General features: G+C 36.0%; 1 protein-coding gene across 2 annotated transcripts in view; it reads right to left on the reverse strand.

Moving 5' to 3' along the window:
- Positions 1 to 24194, reverse strand: part of CNTNAP5 (contactin associated protein family member 5) — a gene marked incomplete at its 5' end in the record, with an annotated part of 904555 nt that overhangs the window by 442041 nt on the left and 438320 nt on the right. The window contains one exon of one of the 2 annotated variants that reach the window (XM_082630066.1): positions 7229 to 7369. In XM_082630066.1, the coding sequence (XP_082486192.1) occupies positions 7229 to 7369 (141 nt within the window). Of the gene's footprint in view, positions 1 to 7225; positions 7370 to 24194 lie in introns of both variants that reach the window. The other variant, XM_082630065.1, reaches the window with a different exon arrangement.

A 24194-nucleotide genomic window follows, 5' to 3' on the forward strand; every position in this document is an offset into this window, starting at 1 on the left:
AAGAGATTTTCATGAGCTTCTGGGTCACAGGCAGGTAAGAAAAAGGTTGCTGTCACTATATATGTATATGTTCACGGACACATGCACGTACGCAGATGTGAATGTGTACGTGCTCTCATGGGTACACTTATCCTTATCTCTTGGCTTCTTCAGAGCTTTAAAAAATAAACAACCACACTCAACGAGTTGCACGGCAGCAGAGATGCAAACAGAAGACCACAACATTCACAAAAGCCCACTTAGTATGCCTGTTACACCCAAGTCCACTGGGCAACATCTTCCTTAAATGCCTTATGTTAAAGGAGTCCATCATTTGACCAAATCTGGACTAAAGCTAGTCAGTAAATTTCCTCAGATGAATGAGATCGATGTTTTCAATATATTTACCCAAAACGTGCTTCATGATTTCTACAGTGTGGGAATAAACTAAACTTCAGATTCAGGAGGCAAAACTTGAGCTGTCTCCAATCTATTTTTATTATTTGTTAGGGTCATAAAATGCAAAATCTCTATGTGAGTCATTATATACTTAAGATGACAAACAAATATTGGTTTGCATGCCAACTTCAGTTGAATGGATTGGTAGAAATGTTCCTTAATAATACCTTCAAAGTATTGGGTGCTTACTGTGGACCTTACATTTTGTTAAATACATATTTAATCATCACAATAACAGGTTGAGGTAGGGACTATAATTGTCCCATTTTACATATATGAAGATACTGAGGTTTGGTAAATTGCCCAAGGTCTCATAGCTGAGTGAGCTGTTGAGTGAGATTAGGAATCTAAGTGATTTATCAACAATTATGTAACTGTTGGTGTTGCCAGGAACAGTGGATTGAGAAGACTGCGAGGCTTCCCTCTAGGCTGAGTGGAAATGCATTTGGTGAGGGTTTAGCAATTTCAGCCATGAAGTTGGGGGTATCATCATACATGCTTTAGCCATCACCCATCCAGTTGTTTGGAGACAAAGTCACAGGAGCAGATTTACATGGTCAATTAGCTCCAAAGCCAATTCTATAACCACAGTCCTGCTAATGGCCATTTGCCTTTATCTCCCCTCCCACTGAAGGCAAAGTCAAGATATATGAGCATTTCTCCTATGCCTTTCTTTTAAATGAGAAATAATCATTTTAACACCTACAATTAAGCCAACTCTGGGAGAGGGGATGCAACACTCCCAAAGGAGAGCTCCAAGAAAGCATCATTTCTTATGAAGTGGAAGCTATGAAATTAATCATTTTCAGGAAACTAGCAAGGCATATATTTCTTATATTATGTATATAATAATTCACATTACAGGTACTGTACACACACTTCAATGGGCCATTTATTTTCTGATTGTTTGTAATATGGTGCTGTGTTAGCATAGGGTGGGAGATTTGAGGAAGAATAGTGAGGTGCTTAGTTTTACTGAGTCTCAGGATGTGTAAGGTTGTCTTGTAGTCAAATCAAGCTATGAAGACTAAACTGAATTATCCCCATGGAACAGATGTTAAATCTCCAGGGGGTGGGCAGGTCCCACGAGAAAGGAATGACAAATTGCAATGACGATGCTGCATAAATGCAGCCTGCTGGAGAGATTTGTGCTGGATGAGGCCAAGGCTGGTGCTTCTAAGTCTTGAATCACCTTTTGTAATTGATGGGTATCACCTTACTCTTGCTGCCTGATTTGTGGATTCCTTGAACTTCCTGCTCAACTCTGAACTTCCCCACACTCCATAAATGTGAGAGAGTCTGTGAACACTGGAAAACGACAAAAACACCATCCCTCTCAAAAGTCCTTACTTAGCACAGCTGTGGCTTAGTGGCTTGGAACAAAGCTGATTTTGTAGCTGGTACCATATCTTTGGGGAAACCTTAAGCCTGAGTAGGGGAATAAAAGAGTTTGTACTTGTAATTAACAGTGCAAACCATTCCTTCCCACATGGAATTCCTAAAGGAAAAAGATGAGGTATATAAATGCGTGTGTGTGTGTGTGTGTGTTTCTAGTAATAGGAATTTTCACCTAAGCAAGGAAACAGAAGCAATTTGGAAGAAAAATAATGTTTTTTTTTCCCCCTTTAAATTGAGAAGCTTAAAACTAAAGGTTCTTTACATGCAAAGTAAAACAGTTTTCCTGAGATTTTTTTCCCCAAGTACATTAGTGATAAATGGATTCTTTGTGCTTCATATTAATGACACTGTCAATTAAACTCTGAGTAACAAAGTGTGGTAGCAAAGTTTTAGGCAGCTTGGTAAGTGCTCCAGTAGCTTAAAAATCAATGAAACATTTGTTACAATTGTGGTTAGTGATTCTCTCCAAAAAGGAGATGATGAAGGCCACCAATATTCAGAAATTCATGTTTTTCTCCTTGTTCTCCCTGAGTTCCCCATTTTTTGCTCTGTATATTCAGCGACTTATTATTTAATATATCTTATGATTTAATACATTTTCTAACATGTAATGTATGTTTGGAGTTATTTTTATGAATGTTGCCACAGTATAATAGGGAAGAACCAAAGAACCAATCTGACTCCATATTGGATCTTTTTTTTTTTTTTTTTTACTTTAACCTTTGTATTCTACTGCTTTTGCTACAAGTTAAGAATGTTGCCCATAGCCTGAAACATACAGGATATCCCATTCTCAAGACTCTGAGCTTTAAAGTTATAACACTTTTCCATTAATATAGATAAAAAGTTGCAGAACATAGAATAACATTTGTCTTATTGGAAGGTTACAGGAATATCATGACCTGAACTAAGTGGATGGCTGCAAGAACAAAGGATTCTGACACCAAGAAGTTTGCACCAACCAGCCACACTCCCTCCCATTTTAGTATAAAAGAAGCCTGAATTCTAACTTGGAGAAGATGGTTCTTTGGGGCACGAGGCCACCATCTTCTCTGTCTGTTGGCTTTCCAAATAAAGTCACACTTCCTTGTCCCAACACTTTGTCTCTAGATTTTTTGGCCAATCATGTGGTGAGCAGTACAAGCTTGGACTCGGTAACAATAGGAATTGCAGTTATTTACATCTAAGGCTCAGGCTGTCACACTTTTGAGGCCCAGTTTTTGAACAATGAAAGTGAGCAATGTTTTCTTCAGTTCCTTGTGGTTTAAATTTGTTTCACCAACTCTTGTCACAATGAAGTTAGTGCTGTCCTGCCTTTCGGGTGTGTTGATATTCACGACATCAGTCTAAGCCAAACTCCTAGTAGTGTTTGAGCCCACCATTTTAGCAGATTAAATTCAATGAAACAGGTATGTTATGAAATATTTTGGGGGAATAATATGGGAGAGTAATGGGTATGAATATGCTTTCCATGGTTCAAGTCTCCTTATCTAGACTCAAGCAAAATATCATTAGCAAGCTAGTGCTTAGTTTAATTAGATAATGAACAACTTTAGTACATGTGGGTAACATCATCAAGAGTCTTGAGCCTGAGCCAGGGACAACCCTTTAAAACATTACAACCATCAACCCAAGTGTGACTGTCCTCAAGCAATTTCACACCCTGGAAATCAATAACTACTTTAAAAAATTGTGTTAACATATGGAACCCCCAAACATAAAATACTTATCACAGGTTAAACTTATCAAGGGAAAAGTAGACCTCAAGGTCATTTAAATTGCAGTTTGCCAGGTAGTCCAATGACCAGATTGCAAGGAAAATCAGTATTTGCCTGTCAATTATAGGGTGGCCTACTCTTATGAAAGGTTTTAAAATAATGTGAGTTTAATGGACTTCTGCTTCTGGGAAGATGGAGTAATGTGATTTCCTCTATTTCTCCCACCAAGTACAACTAAAAAACCCTGAACATTATATATAAAGAAAATTTAGGAAGACTCTAAATGGTAGAAAGAAGAAAGCAAGCATGTACTAGGATCTTGAGACCCAAGGTGCAATGTTGGAGGTTTCCCTAGATTTTTCTTTTGCTTCTATAGCCTAGACTTGCTGCTGAAGGAGCCAGCAACCCAGAGAGACCAACTGGGGCAGACAAAATATTAGCCCCCATTTAGAAGCCTCGTCTTTCAAATCCAAGGGCCAGGAAAGGAACAACAGAATAAGGCAGAATACATTTAGACAATAACTGCTCTATACCAGCCAACAAAAAAACTTAAAAAAAAACTATGGCCACACTACCATCCAGCCATACTGTAACAAGGTGCTCAAAACCTCCAGCCAGGGAGATGTCAATGGAGACCAAGTATGGAGCCTGGATTTTATTCCTTGTCACATAGTAACAAGCCTCTCCCCTTAGTATCAATGGTGACCACATGCCTAGTGGAGCCTTGATGTTCACCTCCCCCCACACCAGGCAGTAATGAGGGAACCCACCCACTCCCTGGCATGGTGCCAGAGGTGGCTTGAGACAGTCAGAACTTTAACCACCAGAGTCCCCCCTCCAACATGCACATGCTGTGATGTCACTGGAAGTCACACAGAGAGGAGTAACAAGGTTTTCCTACCCCTCCCAGTCAGAGAGTATCCATGAAGAACTAGCAGGGAACCAGAATGCTCACCCCTCTACACCTAGGAGTAACAAGGAGCCTCCCTTGTCAATAGAGGTTTAGTGGGAAATCTGGATTCTACCGCTGCCTAGCAGTATTGAGGCAAAACCCACATTTCCCCTACTGGAACAGTGTCAGAGGAAGACAACTAAAACATAAGATTAAATAGGATTCATCATAATACCTAAAATGTTCAGGTTACAGTAAAAAATGTCTTGTTATACCAAGAAACAGGAAGATCTCAGATTGAATTAAAAAAGACATTCAGTAGATGCCAACACTGAGATGACAAAGATGTTAGAATTATTTGACAAATACTTTTAAGAAGTCATTATAATGAAAATCCTTCAAATAACAATTGCACATTTGAGACAAATAAGAAAATAGAAAGTCTCACTAAAAAATAGAAAGTCTTATTTAACAAGGAAATAGAAGATGTAAAGAAGAATCAAATGAAAATGTTAGAACTGAAAAATACAATATCAGACATGAGAAAATAATGAATGTGCACAATAACAAAAGGAAGGGAATAAAAAAAAGAATTAATCAACTTGAAACTCTAGCAATAAAAACTACCTAATTTGAACAACAAACAACATAGACTGAGGAAAATATGAACAGAGGAACAGGGACCTGTGATTTTATAAGGAAAGATCAAGCATTCATATCTCTGGAATTCATGAAGTAGATGAGAAAGAAAATGACTGAAAAAATACTCAGATAAATGGCAGAATACTTCCCAAGTTTGGTGAAAGATGTAATCCCTCAGATTCAAGAAACTCAGTGAAACCCAAATAGGATAACCCAAAGAAGTCCACACCATGACACATCATAGTCAAACTTCTGAAAACTAAAACTAAAAAAAAAAATACTGAAAGCAGTAAGAGATAAATTACATCTTATCTGTAGAGGAAAAAATCAAATAACAGTGTATTTATTTGTCACCAGAAACCATTGAGTGGCTCAACATTTTTCAAGTGCTGAAAGAAAACAACTAGGAACCCAGAATCTTATGTCCAGGGAACAAAGGCTTCAAGAATGAAACAGATATCAAGACATTATAAGATGAAGGAAAAGTTAGGGAATTTGTCATCAGTATACACACCCTAAAAGAATGGAAGTTCTTTAAACAGAAAAGAGATTACAAAAGAAGGAATCTAGGAAAATCAGGAAGGAAGAAAGAACAACAATAAGCAAAATATGAGTAAATACAATATACTTTACTTTTTCTCTTGAGATTTTTTAATTATGTTTGATGGTTTAATCTGTCACACATTTGAGCCCTAACATACCAACAACTTCAACAACTGAAAAAAAAATACTGATATGATTCTAAAAATATAGGGAGAAAATAATAATTAAGAACATTATATAATAAACTTAATTAAGATAGTTATATAATAAACAGGGAAAGGTAAAGGAACTTAAAGGGATGTAAGGTTTTTATACTTCACTAAAATTGATGAAATATCAGTAAACTATAATAAATTATATGTATATAATATAATGCCTAAAGAAACCATTAACAAAAGCTATACATAGAGATATATTCAAACACAAGATAAATCAAAATAGAGTCCTGAAAATCATTCAAGAAACACACAAGAAGGTAGAGAAACGAAATAAAAAAAAAAGAGAGAACAGACAAAAGAAACAAAAATGTATATTTGAGCTCTAATACATCAATAACTTTAACATTATATGTAAGTGGTTTAAATGCACCAATTAAAAAACAGAGGTTGACAGAGTGGATTAAAAATCATGACTGTACTATTTACTGTCTACAATAAACTCACTTCAAATATGATATAGGCATATATATTTATATTTATATTTTTTTTCTTCCATTCTTTTACTTTTATCTCTATCTATCTATCTATCTATCTATCTAATATATAACAAAAGAAAGCAAGAAAGGTTATATTAATATCAGATTAAGTAGACTTTAAAGCAAAGAAAATTATCATAAAGTGAGAAGAACATTATATAATGATAAAAGGGCCCATCCACTAGCAACATATAGCAATCCTTATCAACACTGTGTTTGTAACAAACAAGAGAGCTGTAAAATATATGAGGCAAAAACTGATAGAACTGGAAAGAGAAATAGACAAATTCACAATTATAGTTGGAAATGTCCACACCATTATTGATCATCTACTATGTGCAAAGCACCAGTACTGTGAATGCAGTAGTGAAAAAGAAAAACCCTGGTTCTCATGAAACTCATGGTCTATTGGGGGAAGACAAATACTAATTAATTAATTTTTTTTAACTTGACAGCATAATAAGTAGTACAAAGGGAATCTCAAAAACACCAAAAATGTAACCTCTCTTCTTCAAAATGTCCTATTTTTTAACAACAATAAGTAGACAAATATATAATTCCGAAGATATAGAATCTGTGGTTCTATTGTTGCACTTCCCAGAGATAACAAAGAGATTCATGTCAGTCCAGTGTAGACTGAAAACCCTGCCCACAGATGGCACAAGCTCACAGCCAGGAAGATAGAATTCTGTAGGTGCCTCTAATGTATTTATTTCTCCCCAAAACACAATTCACACCAATTCAGTCCCTGCTTTGCCTCCAGTTTCACCTGGGACTCTGATAAGACTTCCAAGAGTGTAATGTAAACATATTATGAGAAGGGGTCAAGGTTAGGATGGGGAAAGCAAGACTTACCCCAAAGTGTTAGAAACCATCAAGCTGAGAAGGATGCTGACTTACCACGGTGTAGATCTGATGCTTCCGCCTTTTAGCCAGGTCAATTATGTTTACTCCATTGTAGTAAAGGTTTTCGATACATCCGTGGAAGTTTTTCTTTAAAAAGGTCCCAGGTTTGCCTGGTACTGGAATTCCTCCAAAACTAAGCTTTATGAGAAAGAAAAAAAGTCAACTCTTAGTTATAAGCTCTGAATGAACAGGAAAAGGAAAGTAAGCAAGTGAATTTCAGAAGATTCAACTGTAGCATGAGCCAAGTGGCTCAAATAATTATAGATGCCACTTGATTACACATTTAAAAGGATACTGACTAGGCCACGTAAAAATAACTATAATTGCTTGCTTTTTAAGAGCTTATTTTACAAAACTGTTTTACTTCCTTTCTGAACCCTTCTAATACTAAATAAAACAATAATTTACAGAAGGAGGAAAAAAAGAAAAGAAAATCAACATCTTTATATTTATCTCTTATGCAAATATCTGAGAGCGTACAAAGAAAAACCAAGGGACAAACAAAATATACCACTATTCAGACCTAGTTTATTCTGCATTGTACCAAAAACACCTTATGAACACAGTTGTTCCCAAATTACTTTTATAAAGACGAAAAATAGGAAACAATTCAAATATCCCATACATTTAAATAAATGGAGGAAAAAATCGAGAATTGATATGATAGACTCCTACTTAGTTAATAATGATGCTGAGTAAACATTTGTTATAAAGTGGAAAATGGGTGGAATGTTGATTGAAAAATGCAGGAGTTATAACTGGGTATAAAGTATGATGTCAACAACAAAACATGTGCTTACAATTTAGACTTGAAGAAATACACTGAATTATTAATGATAGTTGTCTCTGGGAAGGATATGGGTTACTAGTTTCCTCTACCACTTTTTTTTTCCAGTAAAAATTACTACAAATTACTTTTGGAATGGAAATATTCTTTCAAAGACAAACCTGATTTGTTATGAATATCCCTCCTATTATACAAGAGAAGCAGAATATTTTCTTTAATCATGTTTATCCCAACGTTATTTAATGAGTAACCCAGTTTTTCTTCAATGCTTTGAAATGTTACCTTTAGCATGCATTTAAACTACTTGAATGCTTAGTGTATTTCAGGAAGATTTGTTCTCCCAATCATAATGTCTTCGCCTCATATGAATAGCTACAGATAAAGCAAAGCTTACTTCCAGTTGTCTACTTTTTTCCCCATAAGTTCCACACTATTTTTTTAAAAATTGTTTCTTTATACATTGTAATATATGATAAAAGTGATTAATCCTGCTGCCTACTTCTATTTACCATTGTTTTACTCTAGATGATTATTTGATATTTTTGCCTTTAAGTTTAAAGTTTAATTTCAAAATAATTGTATTTAAAATAATCTGTTGGAATTTTGAGGATTTGTTATTTCCATAAACACATTTACTTGGAGAAGAATAAATATTTTTGAAATATTTCGTCTTCCTATACAAGAACCCAGTGTCTTTTTCTATTTTCAAAATATTTTTGGTAAGGCCCTTCACTTAAGGTTATTATTTTATTTCTCTCGTTCACATATTCATCATTAACTTAATTCCAGTGAATTTCAAGCATTTAAAAATTTACATTGTATGGAATCTAAAAAGCAAAACAAAACAAAAATGCAAACAACTCATAGATAAAGAGAACAGATTTGTGGTTGCCAGAGGTGGGGGAGTGGGGAGTGGGCGAAATGGCTGAAGAAGGTCAAAAAGTACAAGCTTTCAGTTATAAAATGAATAAGTCACTAGATGTAATGTACTACGTGGAGATTATAGTTAATAATACTGTATTATATATTTGACAGTTACTAAGGGAATAGCTCTTAAAAATTCTCATCACAAGAAAAAAGTGTTGTAATTATGTGTGGTAATGAATGTTAAATAGATTTAGTGTGGAGATCATTTTACAATATACACAAATATCAAATCATTATGTAATACATCTGAAACCAATATAATGTTATATATCACTTATGTCTCAAATTCCAGTGTAAATGAATTGTTTTCATTAATTAAACATTTATCAAGTAAATTATATATGCATCCTATTGTTTTCTCCATCCAGATACTCGTATATTAAATAATGTACATTTTAGTTAATTTCATACAACTTTTCAAAGAAATAATCAGATGACATATTTAAAACACTTTACTCTTTTCAAGCCAAATTGTATACATTTTTTTGTTTCACTGTCCTGATCAAAACTTTCTAAAATATAGCCAAAACTTTTTGATCAACAATAAATAAGAATTATGGTATAGAACTTTGGAAAAAAGCCAAAAACAAACAAAAAGGAACAGTACTTTTGTATATTTCCCAGTATATAGAATACTGATTCTGAATCCACATCACATTAGATATCCTTTAATCTCATTTACACATAAGTTATTTAGTTGCTTATTTCTTGTTTGTTTGTTTGAAATGAGAAATGAATGCTCGGTTTTATCTATTGACTGGTCTTTCAAAAATTCATGTGACAGAATACAAGGTATTTTACACTTAATCTATTGATGGGTTGAATTATATTAATAGATCAGAAATTAATAGATTCTCTTTGATTAAACCACACTATTTGTCTTCAAGTATATGTGCTCATATTTTAAATAGTAAATGAATTTGAGCTCTAGTTTTCTTCTTTTGCCAAGTGTTTAGATCATGCCTAAATGTGTCTCTGAGTAAAACTCTGGGAGTTTTATCTTTGACTCTATTTAAAAATGACTCATAACTCTTGAGAAATATTCTGGAAAACTGAAAAAAAAATGAACCTGTTAATTCCACAAATACTTTGTAAAAATACTGCTCTGATAACTTCCTTGTTGACTTATTGCAGTATTCCAATGTTTTCAGTTTGAGTCATGTGGATTTAAAAAGATTCACTTCCCTTTTGTAATTGTATAAATCAAATTTATAAGGTTAAAATAAAGTTGACTATTTGCTACTTTAGTTTATTTTTTAAAAAACTTTACTATGTTAGAGCAGTTTTAGTTTCACAGCAGAACTGAGAGGAAGGTACAGAGATTCCCACATAACCCCTGCCTCTACACATGCACAGGACCCCCCGTTACCAACAGCTTCCACCAGTGGTTTATTTCTTCCAACTGGTGAGCCTACAATCACACATCATCATCACCCAAAGTCCAGAGCCTACATTACAGTTTACTTTTGGTATTGTACATTCTGTGTGTTTGGACAAATGGAAAATTACACGCATCCACCAGTTCAGTATCATATAGAATAGTTTGCCTCCTCTAAAAATCCTGTTCTCTGACAATCCATCCCTCCCCCAGCCCCTGACTCCAATCCCTGGCAACCACTGATCTTTTTACTGTTTCAATAATTTTGCCATTTCCAGAATGTCATATTGTTGGAATCATACAGCATGTAACCATTTCAGTTTGGCTTCTTTCACTTAGTAACATGAATTGAAGGTTCCTCCATGTCTTTTTATGGTTTGATAGCTCATTTCTTTTTAGTTCTGAATAATATTCCATTGTCTGTATGTAGCACAGTTTGTTTATACATTCACCTACTGAAGGACATCTTCGTTGCCTCCAAGTTCTGACAACTATGAATAATGCTGCTGTAAATATTCATGTTCAGGTTTTTGTGTGGATATAAGTTCTTATTCTTTTCTATAATTTATATAATTATAAATATATCACTATATATAATTTATATATAATGAAAATTTTATTCTTTTAATTTTTTTGACCATCTTCCTCAATTTTCAAAAAAAATAATGTTCTACTTCACTCAGCTGTGATTTAGGAAAATATTAGTCATGGGGCAATATTTGAAAAGGAGAGAAGAAAATAAAAAACATTTCTTTTAAATAGCAAAAAAGAAAAGCATTTGAAGGATCTGGGTTAGAGCCTTTTCTAAGTGAAATAGTATGGAGGCTAGTATATATTATAAAACTGTAATTTCCCATTACATGAAAGGAGAGCAAAACTCTTTCTAGTCTGGGTAGAGGATGTTAGGAGAAAATTGGCAGAGATAAGAGTTACATGGTGTGGGACCTGCTCTTTGGGTCTCTCTGGGAGATTGAAATTTGATGAGGTTTGGGTGAATGAGGACGGAGGTCACAAGATAGATTTTGGAAAACACAGGGAGTTATTTCTCCCCTGATTCCTACAACAATGATGACTATAAGCCCATTAAAGAGGCTTCAAATTCAGCATGGCCTCAGAGCAAAACTTGGCTGGAAGACAGACAGGTTAACAATGGCTATGAGAAGTAGCAAATGGAAGTTTCTGAGAGCTGCTTCTCAATGGCCTGATCACTGAAGCACTGTGTGAAGTAGGCTACTGAGGTCCCCAGGGCTGTGAGAACAGGATGGGTAATATGGATGGAATGAGGATATAAGTGTGTCAAAGGCTGGTAGCTGATACGGAGGTCCAAGTGTCCAGGTGACTAGACCTCACAGCCTGAGCCCATTGCATGTACCATGAACAGCAGCTACAGCGGCTGACATTTTACTCTCATGCTGGGCTATCCACAAGCCCGCAGACAGTGATCTGCCCATGGAAACAAAAAGGAGGAGCAAGAAGAAACCCCAATATAACCCAGTATTTATACAATAGTACAGTAAGTTTTAAATAGGCATTAACTAGTTATCATTCATCAACATGGTTAGATTTTTCTGCTATCAGGGGAAGCAGAGACCGATACGCATATTGAATTCAGGTAGGGAGAAGAAGCAAAATTGCATTTCTGCACGTTTGAGTATGAGATTAAATTTTTAACCTGTTTTATATTTTAAATTTTTCATGTAGTTGAGAACTTGAGGCTATAATTGTACTACTGAATTATAGATTTAGTTCATTTAGTTCATTATCAGATTAGTTAGAATGGAAAAACTTGCTTCATATATTACTGATTTTCTTTCCTGCGTATATAGTATTGATTTTTCTAAATACTTCATAAACACTTGTAGGCTATACTTGGTATATACCTATTAATTTTACATTAATAATTATATCCATCAGATCATTTGCATTCATAATTTTATCTGATTTGTCAAAATTCTGTGAATGAAAATCAAAATCTTGCTCTTAACTATGTTTCTGTCCATCAAGCCATCCACACAAGGATCACTGCTATGCATGACTGGGATGGTCAAATGATTATAGCAAATGTTTGCAAAAATTGAACATTGATCATATTCAATCTCTTCTCCTGCTGAGTTCAGTTGGCATCTGAGTCTCACCCAAGTTCCCAACACCGGCTTTTCTCCTTGAACTCTGCCCATTAGTTTATTCTTCTAGCAACGTAACTGGAAAACCAATAACCACTTCTTTCAGCCTTGTTCTTGGGCCTCTGAGTCCCAGAAAAGGGCCTCTGAGTCCCTACAGCTCATGTCAGGACAGTGTCAGTCAACATCTAACCGCTAGAAATGAACTGTTTTGTTTTTTTGTATTTGATTGATATTTTATTTCATATATATATATATATATATATATATGTATATATATATATATATATATATATATATATATCTGTTTAGTATAGGTGTTTTTAATTAGAAACCACAACATTTAGTACTTTACAATAGCCTTTTTCTTTTTATCTTAATTTTTACTTTCAGTGGTACTAATTTTTCTACCTGTTTTCAGTTTACATAAATTTAATTGGGTATCTTTGTCCCCAGTTCCAACTTTAAAAAAATAATCATTTTGGTGTTTTCTGCCATACATGTGTTAATTGAAAACCATATATCATATGACTGGTGTTTGTTTATTAAGCAAATATGAGACTACTTACCACTTGAAGGAATTTAGAAAAAATTTTTGAATAATGTTATATTCTTTTTTTTTTAATTCTTTGGGGGTTTTTTGGCTCTTTGGGTCTTAGTTGTGGCACTTGGAGTCTTCGTTGAGGCATGCAGGATCTTTCATTGTGGCACAGGCTCTTTGTTGTAGCATGTGGGCTTCTCTCTAGTTGCGGTATGCAGGCTCTCTCATTGAAGTGCATGAGCTCAGTAGTTGTGGCGTGTGGGCTTACTTGCCCCACAGCATGTGGGACCTTAGTTCGCTGACCAGGAATCAAGCCTCCGTCCCCTGCGTTGGAAGGCGCATTCTTTACCACTGGACTACCAAGGAAGTTCCTAGAAAACTTTTAAGTGTATTGCTATAATTATAAAGATGATCAATATTGCTTTATTCTACTGTTTGTTAATTTTTGATTATTGTCTCTTTTATGCTTTTTGCTATGTAGACTGTGTAATGTTTAGTCTTTTTTTTTTTTACATCTTTATTGGAGTATAATTGCTTTACAATGTTGTGTTAGTTTCTGCTATATAACAAAGTGAATCCGCTATACGTATACATATAGCCCCATATCCCCTCCCTCTTGCATCTCCCTCCCACCCTCCCTATTCCACCCCTCTAGGTGGTCACAAAACACTGAGCTGATTTCCCTGTGCTATGTGGCTACTTCCCAGTAGCCATCTATTTTACGTTTGGTAGTGTATATATGTCCATGCTACTCTCTCACTTCGTCCCAGTTTATCCTTACCCCTCCCCATGTCCTCAAGTCCATTCTCTATATCTGAATCTTTATTCCTGCCCTGCCCCTAGGTTCTTCAGAACCTTTTTTGATTTTTTTTAAGATTCCATATATATGTGTTAGCATACAGTATTTGTTTTTCTATTTCTGACTTACTTCACTCTGTATGACAGACTCTAGTTCCATCCACCTCACTACAAGTAACTCACTTTCATTTCTTTAGTCTTTTTAATAAAATGACTTGGAAGATAATCCTGTGATTATCTAGCTTTTCAAACTACAGTTTTGGATTACTGTCTACGAAGCCCAGATTTGTTGGGTTTTTTTCTCCAACCCCAACTTGTTTTGAATTTTGATTACTTAAACTATTATTATTATCAATTAATCTGCAAATCTATTTTTCTACTTTGAAACTCTTTTTTTAAAGAAATTCTATTTTGTGGCAATTTGTTACAAAATTGCATAAATTTTTGAGCTGTATCAACATCCATCTTTAGCTTTTCACAGTGAAGTGGTTAGAATCACTGTTTCAGGAGCTTCTCTGGCTGGATTTAAAACTGGATCTGCTCTTCTGTGGGACCTTGGGTAAAATACCTAACTGTTGTGTGATTCATTTTCCTCATACATAATATGATATGATAATACTGATCTCATATAAACAGTGTAGCTTGATTGGATTAATGTGAAAATTAAAAGATTTCCTACCAAGGACCTACTGTATAGCACAGGGAACTATATTCAATATCTTGTAATAATAACCTATAATGGAAAAGAATCTGAAAAATAATAGATATATACAATAGATATATACATATGTATATATGTATATATACATATGTATATATATATATATATGAATCACTTTGCTGTACACTTGAAACTAACACATTGTAAATCAACTATACTTCAATTAAAAAAAATGATTTCCTACCCTGAGATATTTTGAAGGGCTCATGGCATGTAGCCTTTGCTGTTTGCAGGATTTTTCTTACCAGCAGCAATTTCTCAGTTAAGAGGTTCTTCCCAAACAGTGTTTTGCAGACTTATTTTCAACAATTTCTGAATAAAAACTATATGGATACTAACTTTGCTAATATTTTACAGTCTGAAGTTTTCTATATTTTACACTGATGTTTTACATCAATAGCAATTAAACTGAGTAACTTTTCTTTTTTGAATTAATAAACAAACACACATTTTCTCTGAAGTCTTTTAGAAGTTTCCTTCTGGTTTTCAGATTTTCAGAACACTGGAACTAAATATGTTGTGTCCTCCTTTGAAAAGGTCCTTTGATCATTTCTACCTTGATATTTATTTGAGAGGAAAAAAGAAAAAAAGAAAGAGAGAACTTGCTAGAACTATCTGATCAGTATCTATTTTCAATGAATTTTTTCAAATTTAGGAAAACTGGTCATTGAACTGTTGAGTGTCAAATTCTATGTAACTTGTTCTTTGGGTAGGAGGCATATTTCAGGCTCACGTTCTTCTGCATTCTTCTTATTCAGTCGGCATTCTAAAAAGCATTGTTTATTTTGTTTATTTATTTGATTTCCTAAATGTCTACCCTAAAATTACAGAGTTTTTCTCAGTTACTTCAGTGGCTGTGTTGTATAAACTATTCTCTTTAACATCTTACAAATATATCTCTATTGTGTTTATAATTGCCCCTGTACTTCCTTTAAACTTGAATGGGTCTCCTTGAATTAATCTTTGTTTTAAGTCAAGCCTAGCTGTAGTCTACAAACCTCTTCTTTCACTGATTTGTTTGTCTGGGACACTGCTGATATGATTTTGCCTTTCCATTCAGACTCAGGCATATTTCATCATGGGGCACATACTGATGGTACTGAATAGAGATTATATTTCAGGGCACATCATTTGCATGAAGTAGCCCAAAGGCATTCAGTATAAGCATCAGAGAGCTGGAAATCCAGTTTCCATTAGATCATGGGCTCCTATAACACAAAACAGTTGTGTCACTATAAGGGAACCAGATGCCCTGAGCCAGTTCTCTCCAGATAGCAATATGACAAATTCACATTTTTTTTAAAGTCCTGGCTTAAGGGACATCATCTCAATAATCCCTACCCTGATCAACATATCTAAAGTTGCAACCTGTTTCCCTCAATATTAGAATTCCCAATCCCATTACCTAGATCTATTTTTGTTCTTTCTATAGCATTTGTCATCTTTCTTACCATGTAATTTATTTACTTGTTATGGGTATTGCTTATAGTTTGTCTCTCCTGCTAAAACACAATCATCAAAAGTGTAGGTGCTTGTTCTTTTCATGGACATATTCCAAGCACATAAAATGATGCCTGATACATAATAGATGCTGAATAAATATTTGTTGAATGTTTTGGTAAATCTCTCTAAAAAAAGTTTCTCAAGGACACAGACCACATCTTGTTCATTTTTGAATATTTAATGCAAGAGGTATGACTCAAACATAAAAGATTCAACAATTAATTGTTGAATCAGATCAAAAAAGAGCATTAGCAATTTACTTCTAAAACCACTTTACCTTATTGTCCTTTTTTTGTCAATGTAGCTGCTTTCTTTTCTTACTTTTCTTATTTGTTTGCTCTTGGAAAATTGCATGGTGAGCCTTTTATTGATCTTAGTGGTCAACAAAACCAGGTGTTAGATTGTAAAGTTTCACTCACAGTCTGAGTGTCTTGGTCCATCTGGGAACCTGGTAGGTTTTCTGGTGTCACAGGTGGGCTCCAATTGGATGAATCCCAGGAGAAAACACACTTTGATGTTAAATGTATGAGGTCCTAGAAGCTGCCACTCTCTTTTCCTTTGATCTCATTCCTCTTCTATTGTCTGGAATTTGCTTGTCTCTTTTTCAGTCTTTGATGTTACTTTTCTGGCAATGAGTTCATTCCTCCTTATTGGGTTTTTTCTCTGGCCCTCTTTGAATTTGAGAGTCTTCTTGTTCTAAAGATTCCTTTTCCTGTCAGACTTGGATTTCTGATACATTTGAAGTTTCTCATTAGTGAATATTTGTCTCACTTTTGTTCTGATAGCCTATTTTGTACTGGAAAATATATGAAAAAGGATGCAAACGGCTGTCTTTTTTTTTTTCCACACTTTAAAACTTGCACCAGCTTGGTGTTTGTTGAATTATACATAGAGATCATGGCCCTTCTGGAGGAAGGCTGTCAAAGGTAGATGAATTTCTGCCATTTCAAATGAGACCAGAAATCCCAATTTTCTGATGGTACCTCTTGATTTTTAAATATTGGCCTGAATTCAAATAGTTAACAAAAATACTAAATCGGCCAAATAAGATGAGGGTAGTCCAAATTGTTCCCCGTGTGACCAATTTTTGGCTTCTGCTCGACTGTTTGGTTTGATCAATGACTCAGATTGGAACATCTTTGGAACTTCTGATCTCTATAACTCTTAAGGGGGTGTAGTGCATATTATCTCTTATTTTTGTCCCTACTTTGGGATTATATATTGAGATGAGGTGACTTGTTTTCATATATTCACTTCTTTATTCCTTCTATACCCTATTCTTTCACAAATTCCCAGAATCCCTTTATTTCTGCATGATATAATTGTTCATTTCTGTTTTTGGAGGGAAAAGAGTGAGTGATATCTGACCCAGATGCAACCCTGCATTGAATAGGAGGAAGCATTGATTCTGACAGCAACTCATTCATGGCCATGCTTCCTGCCTGTGTTTCAGGTCCACAGCTACCCACCTCCACCCTGGCTTTGGCTCCTGACCCAAGCCCAGCTGTTGCTCCTTACACTACAGTTGAATTTGGCCTCAGCATCTCTCTTAGATAAGGTTTTCTTTTAGTAATAACAATAGTGGCATTTCAATAGGCACATGAAAACATGCTCAACATCACTAACTATTAGAGAAATGCAAATCAAAACTACAATGATGCACCACTTCACACCAGTCAGAATGGCCATCATCAAAAAGTCTACAAGTAATAGATGCTTGAGACAGCGTGGAGAAAAGGGAACCCTTCTACACTGCTGGTGGGAACGTAAGTTGGTGCAGCCAATATTGGAAACCCCCGATTTCCAGCCAATATTTGAAACCCCCCATAGTTTCTCAACTGTGGAAACAATATGGAGCTTCCTTAAAAAACTAAAAATAGAACTACCATATGATCCAGCAATCCCACTTCTGGGCATATATCAAGACAAAACTCTAATTCAAAAAGATAAATGCACCCTTATGTTTATAGCAGCACTATTCACAATAGTCAAGACAAGGAAACAACCTAAATGTCCATCAACAGATGAATAGAAAAAGATGTCTTACATATATACAATGGAATATTACTCAGCCATAAAAAAGAATGAAATAATGCCATTTGCAGCAACATGGATGCAACTAGAGATTATCATACTAAGTGAAGTAAGTCAGAAAGAGAAAGACAAATACCATATAATATCATATGTGAAATCTAAAAATCTAAGATATAACACAAATGTTTTAAAATAGAAACAGACTCACAGACATAGAGAACTGACTTGTAGTTGCCAAGAGGGAGGTGGGGTGGGGGAGGGATGGATTGGGAGTTTGGGATGCAAACTATTATTAGAGAGTAGATATACAACAAGGTCCTACCGTACAGCACAGGGAATCCTATTCAATATCCTGTGATAATCCATAATGGAAAAAAAATATTTAAAAAAGAATATATATATAATTGAATCACTTTCCTGTACAGCAATAATTAACACAACATTGTAAATCAACTGTACTTCAATAATAAAAAAATATATAGTGGCATTTATGGACTAGTTTTATACAACGGGTCTTATGCTTAGGGCTTACTTTCACTATTTTTTTCTTTAACTTTTTAGTTATATATTACTATTCGCTCCACTTGAAAGCTGATGAAAATGATGGCATACAGAGGTTTAACAGCTTGACTAAGGCCTTAGAGCCCAGGGGTGCAGTTGTAGCCCCTCTGGTCCTACACACACTGCCTCACCTCCAGCTACTTCTATTCCAGTTCCATTGAGGAATCATCTCCGTGAAGACAAGGGTGAACAACTGGTCTTGGTTGGCCTGAAACTTCCTCATTTTTAAAACTGAAAGTCCCAGGCTCACTGACACACTATGCCCCTAACCTAGGCAGCCTGGCATGCACTTGTTGAGCCTTCTGCTGTCCCCACTATGGGGAAGAAAAGGAGACGTGATGGAAAGTTATAGTAGTGGAAACCTCCAATAGTTTCTCAATAGCATAAATCAGCCCCTCCTATTTCCTCTGCCAGAGCCACTCAATGCTCTCTACCTACCAGCAGGTTTCACAACAGGGGCTGGATTCAGACCATCTTTCTAATTCTTACCGTGAGTGCTGCTCCTGGCCGAAATCTGGTCCATTGCTAGTCTAGGGTTTCTTTCTCTAAATGGATATATTTTTACAGATTCACAGACACCAGAGTCTGAAACAGCCTGATTGGTTCAGCACATATTTATTTATTCATTTTTGTCTGAATCAATTTACAAAATCTTAACCTTAGGCTAATTGGATAATGGGGGACTTCCCTGGTGGTGCAGGGGTTAAGAATCCACCTGCCAGTGCAGGGGACACGGGTTCAAGCCCTGGTCCAGGAAGATCCCACGTGTCACAGAGCAGCTAGGCCCATGCACCACAACTACTGAAGCCTGCATGCGTTGAGCCCATACTCTGCAACAAGAGAAGGCTGCGTGCACACCACAATGAAGAATAGCCCCTGCTCACTGCAACTAGAGACAGCCCGTGTGCAGCAAGAAAGACCCAATGCCTCCAAAAATAAATAAATAAATAAATAAATAAATTTTTAAAATTGGATAATGGAGTAAATCATGTATATTTCAGCATTCGAGCAAGAACTCATTGGAAATTCTAACTTCAATATATCCCTACCCACTACATTCAGGCTAGAAGGGCACCTGCGGTGGAGCTGACACCATAGAGAGCCCCCCTCTGACCAACCTCTGGTCACATCCTGCCTCATAGGGGTGGTGTTTGCAAACCAAGGGGAAATGACAATAGGAAGCTGCCATCACCCTCCTAAACTTAATCTTCCTACCCAGCTCCCCAGAGTTTCCTGCCTGAACAGCTCTGAAACAGCTTTAAGGGCCTGAACTATTCTAACCACTGTCCGTCCACCTGAGGATGGACCACGGACCCATACATAGGTCCCAGGAGTGACCAAGGGGGTTTCCACTGTGGACAGGGCTTGGACATGTGGGATGTTCATTTGTCAAAGAAGGAAGTAGAACAGATTTTATTCAACTGTTTGTTAGCTTATTTGTAACTTTTGAAATATTTAGAACTATGCTATGTGGACCCCATTAGGACTCTCTCCTCAGGGCCTATGAGTATTCAAGTTGGGCCACTTTATAATATTTTATTGATGATGACAATCATTTAGCCTAAGTTCACCTGTCCTCAGAATGTCTTATTAAATAGTTAAAAGCCTACCACCACACCCCTAACTGCAGCTAAAATAATACTATAAGGAATTTTATCAAGTGTTTTCTTACTTCCTCTTAATAAAAACAATATTTGGGGTATAATACTAGAATTGGCATATTCCCCTCATCATGTTCTACATAATTAATTTACTTTTCAATATGTACATCTCACTGTTATAAAACTTGGAGAAACATGCAATTAGCAAGTTCACAGATCAAAAAATTTTAAATTTAAATCTAGACAGAAAAATGGCACCAAGGAATGTGGTTTCAAGTCTTATATACATGCAGAGGCCAGGATAAGGACCACAGCCTGTGCTTGGATCTTGAGAGATTTTCCCTCCTTCAGAGAGAAATGCTGTCACCAGAATGACTTCTGGTGATTGGCTACACATACCTAGACTCAAATCCTGTTTCTGTTACTCGATGACTTGAGGAATAGGAATGGGAGGGTCATTAGTCACTCTTGTCTTTTATGTCTGTGATATAGAATGTAATAATCTCCCTCACTAGGCTGCTTGAGGGACTCAACAAAATCACAAAATGCCACACAAAATAGGAGCTTGGTTGTTTTCTTCCATTGTTTTCCCCTTATTTCCTCTTTGCACCTACTTATTTCCCTTTTCCTTATTTTATTTTCTTCCATTTATTTCTCTCTTTTTACCATAGTCTTTCAACTGACTTTCCCACCAAACCCCAAAAAAAGGACCAATAACAATTATACTACCACATGATATGATCTGCAAAACAGTTACCCTTGTGATCTGTAGTTATTTTGATCACCCAATGAAAAGTTGTATTATGTCCAGCCAGTCCTTTAATCATGTCTGAGCTCCAAGAGGAGGTCTATTAGGGCAGTACTAAGCCAAAGTAAGGGCAGCCATAGGTGGTCTCTGACTATGGTGACCCATCAGGAACGCCTTATGGGAAGAAAAGTAGGGTGTAAATTGGTATCTTTATAATGCACAGAAATAAACTTTTAAAATTTACTTAAATGTTTACTGAGTATGTATTATGTACCAGATACAAATCTACAGAAATAGAGTAAAAGAGAAAATCTTGACCCTTATGATGAGCTTCAGTTCTATGGCTGGGTTGGGGATGAAGAGATAGACAATTAAAAATAAGTAAATTTTGGGACTTCCCTGGTGGTGCAGTGATTAAGAATCCGCCGGCCAATGCAAGGGACATGGGTTGAAGCCCTGGTCAGGGAAGATCCCACATGCTGTGGAGCAGCTAAACCCATGTGCCACAACTGCTGAAGCCCCCTTGCCTACAGCCTGTGCACCACAACAAAGAGTAACCCCCACTCACTGCAACTAGAGAAAGCCCACACATAGCAACAAAGACCCAATGCAGCCAAAAATGAATAAATAAAATATTTTTAAAAGTAAATTTTATATACAAAATAGATAACCTACAAGGTACAGTACATGGAACTATACTCAATATTTTATAATAACCCATAAGGGAAAAGAATCTGAAAAAGAATTAGCACAACACTCTAAATCAACTGTAAGTCAATAAAACAATAAAGTATACAATATGATGAGAACAATAAAAAGTAAAATGAAAATTTTCAACTTCAATAAAAAGAATATGTATAACTGAATGGCTTTGCTGTACACCTGAAGCCAACACAACACTGTAAATCCAACTAACTTATTTTTTACTTCAACTAAAAAAATTAATTTTATAATATATTATAAAGTGACAAGTGTTTTTGAAGAAACACTATGAATAAAAATAAATTAGAAGATGTGATTTTAGAAGTAAACTTAAGGAATACCTTTTAAAGTCATGTATTCATTCTATTGCCTCAGTTCTTTCTTAAAGTACTTTTTTTGCGTGTGGTACAAAATTCAAAATGTTTCAGAAGAGTACACAGCAAAGAATAAAGCTTTTTTCTTTGTTGATCCCACTTTCCTGATCTGCTTATTCGTATCCTTCCAGAGATTTCTGTGGGTCTATGCATTTTCAAGTCTATATATTCTTTTCTATTTTTTTTAAAAACAGATACTGTTTACACTGCATTGCACACTGATTTTCCTTTTCATTGAACAATTTATACTGGAGATGGTTCCACATCAGAATATATAGGGCTGCCTCATTCTTTTTAATGGAAGCATAATACTTCTGCTCGGGTTTGTCAAGCACACACACACAAAACAAGGTGAGTCCAAGGCCAAGGCCTGGCAGATACACGTAGAGATAAAGGAGCAACTGTGAGATCCCCATGATGTGTGCCTTAGACAGTAAAGGGAAAAGTAGACAAATAGTGCATCTCCCATGGCCCCTGCGTCCCACACACCAACACAGAGGACACTAAGTATGAGGGCAGATGACCACAAGGTGAGTTGTGAGAGTCTTTATTGCTATAGATCTAATTCTAGACTTCGGCTTGAAACTGAGCAGAACCTTGTGAGGCTCCTGGGCACAAAAGCCTTTCTGTGTCCCCCGTTTCTTGATTATAGGAAATAGGCTTATTTCAGCCTCCATGACCTTCCCTGAGTTCCAATGGGCAGTTCAAACAGTTGCTAATCAGGGAAGGGAGGGGATGCAAGGACAAGGGAGGAGCAGTCAAGAAACAATAGTGCAGCCTTGGGGCAGGGTCCTGGTACCCCCAAGGGATACACACAACAATATCTTTGAGCTGTTCTGCAGATACTGAAACCTCCACCAGTTGGGAGAAGGTAACTGTCTTCTGCCCACAAGCATGTAGACCCCAGATCTGTTGAAACCAGAAGGTTGATGATGCCGACTCCAAATTACCTCACCACCAACCAATCAGGAGAATGTCCATGAGCTGTTCACACTCTCCTTTTTGAACCATTACTATAAAACTCCTCACTACCCCCTCCAGGTTTGGACACACGGTTTTGAGGGCATAAGTTTGCCGTGTCCCCCTTTGCCTGGCAAAGCAATAAAGCTATTCCTTTTTACTTCACCCAAAACTCTGTCTCCGAGATTTAACTTGGTGTCGGGGTACAGAGGCCAGATTCAACATCAGGCTAAGCAGTTCTATGTGATGCAACTCTATTCTAAGCATGCAGGGCAGAAAGCCTCACATCTCCACAGAACTTAGGGGGTGTCAAGAAACTGTGTCAGGACAGTGTTGTATGGGGCCAGGAGGCGGGTGGCGATGGCCTTGGAGCCGCTAATTGCAGGCCTCCATCCTCTTGTGTCTCAGGAAGATGACAAGGTGTCTTGTCAAGACTCAGATCAGCTGTGGGGCATGGCTTTGGCTGTCTGGCCAAAGTGGACAGCGTGAGGTCACTGGGACACTCTGACAGAGCCGTTTCCTTACAGGGATTACCATAATTTTAATTAACCTACTTTTGATGGACTTTTGGGCCATCTTCCAATCTTTTGTTATTCCTAACATGTACCCCATTGCACACATTTGCTTATAATTGTAGGATATATTCCTAGAAACAGAATTGTTGGATTGAAGAGGACTTGTTTCAATTTTGAAGATGTTGCCCTTTCTTTGATATTGTATTAATTATAGTCCCATTAACAATAGATTAAATAGTTCTGCTTCCTTCATATCCATGCCAACATTATAAATTTTGTGTTCCCTGCAGTCTAAGTTTAAAATATTGTTGTAGTGTGAATTTGCATTCCTTCTTCTTATGAGTGAGGTTGTGCATCTTTTTATATATTTGAGAGTAATCTGTATTTTTTATATATTCATGTTCTTTACCTATTTTTCCATTGAGTTACCTTTTTAAAAATTATTTGTGGGGGATTCTTATTCATTAATTAAATTTTGAAATACTTTTCCAAGTTCTTGGGAGGATGATATCATTCTGTCTGTATATTTTGTGGAATTGTATGTGGCTTTTTAAATATTTTATATGTACAAAATTTTTCATATATTTTATTTCCAGGTTTCTAAAATTTATGTCATAATTGGAAGGACCTCCAACAATCTTTGATTATAAAAGTACTATCTAGGGAATTCCCTGGCTGTGGAGTGATTAAGAC

Source organism: Mesoplodon mirus (assembly GCF_964341445.2).
Source record: "Mesoplodon mirus genome assembly, chromosome: 8".
Taxonomy (NCBI): domain Eukaryota; kingdom Metazoa; phylum Chordata; class Mammalia; order Artiodactyla; family Ziphiidae; genus Mesoplodon; species Mesoplodon mirus.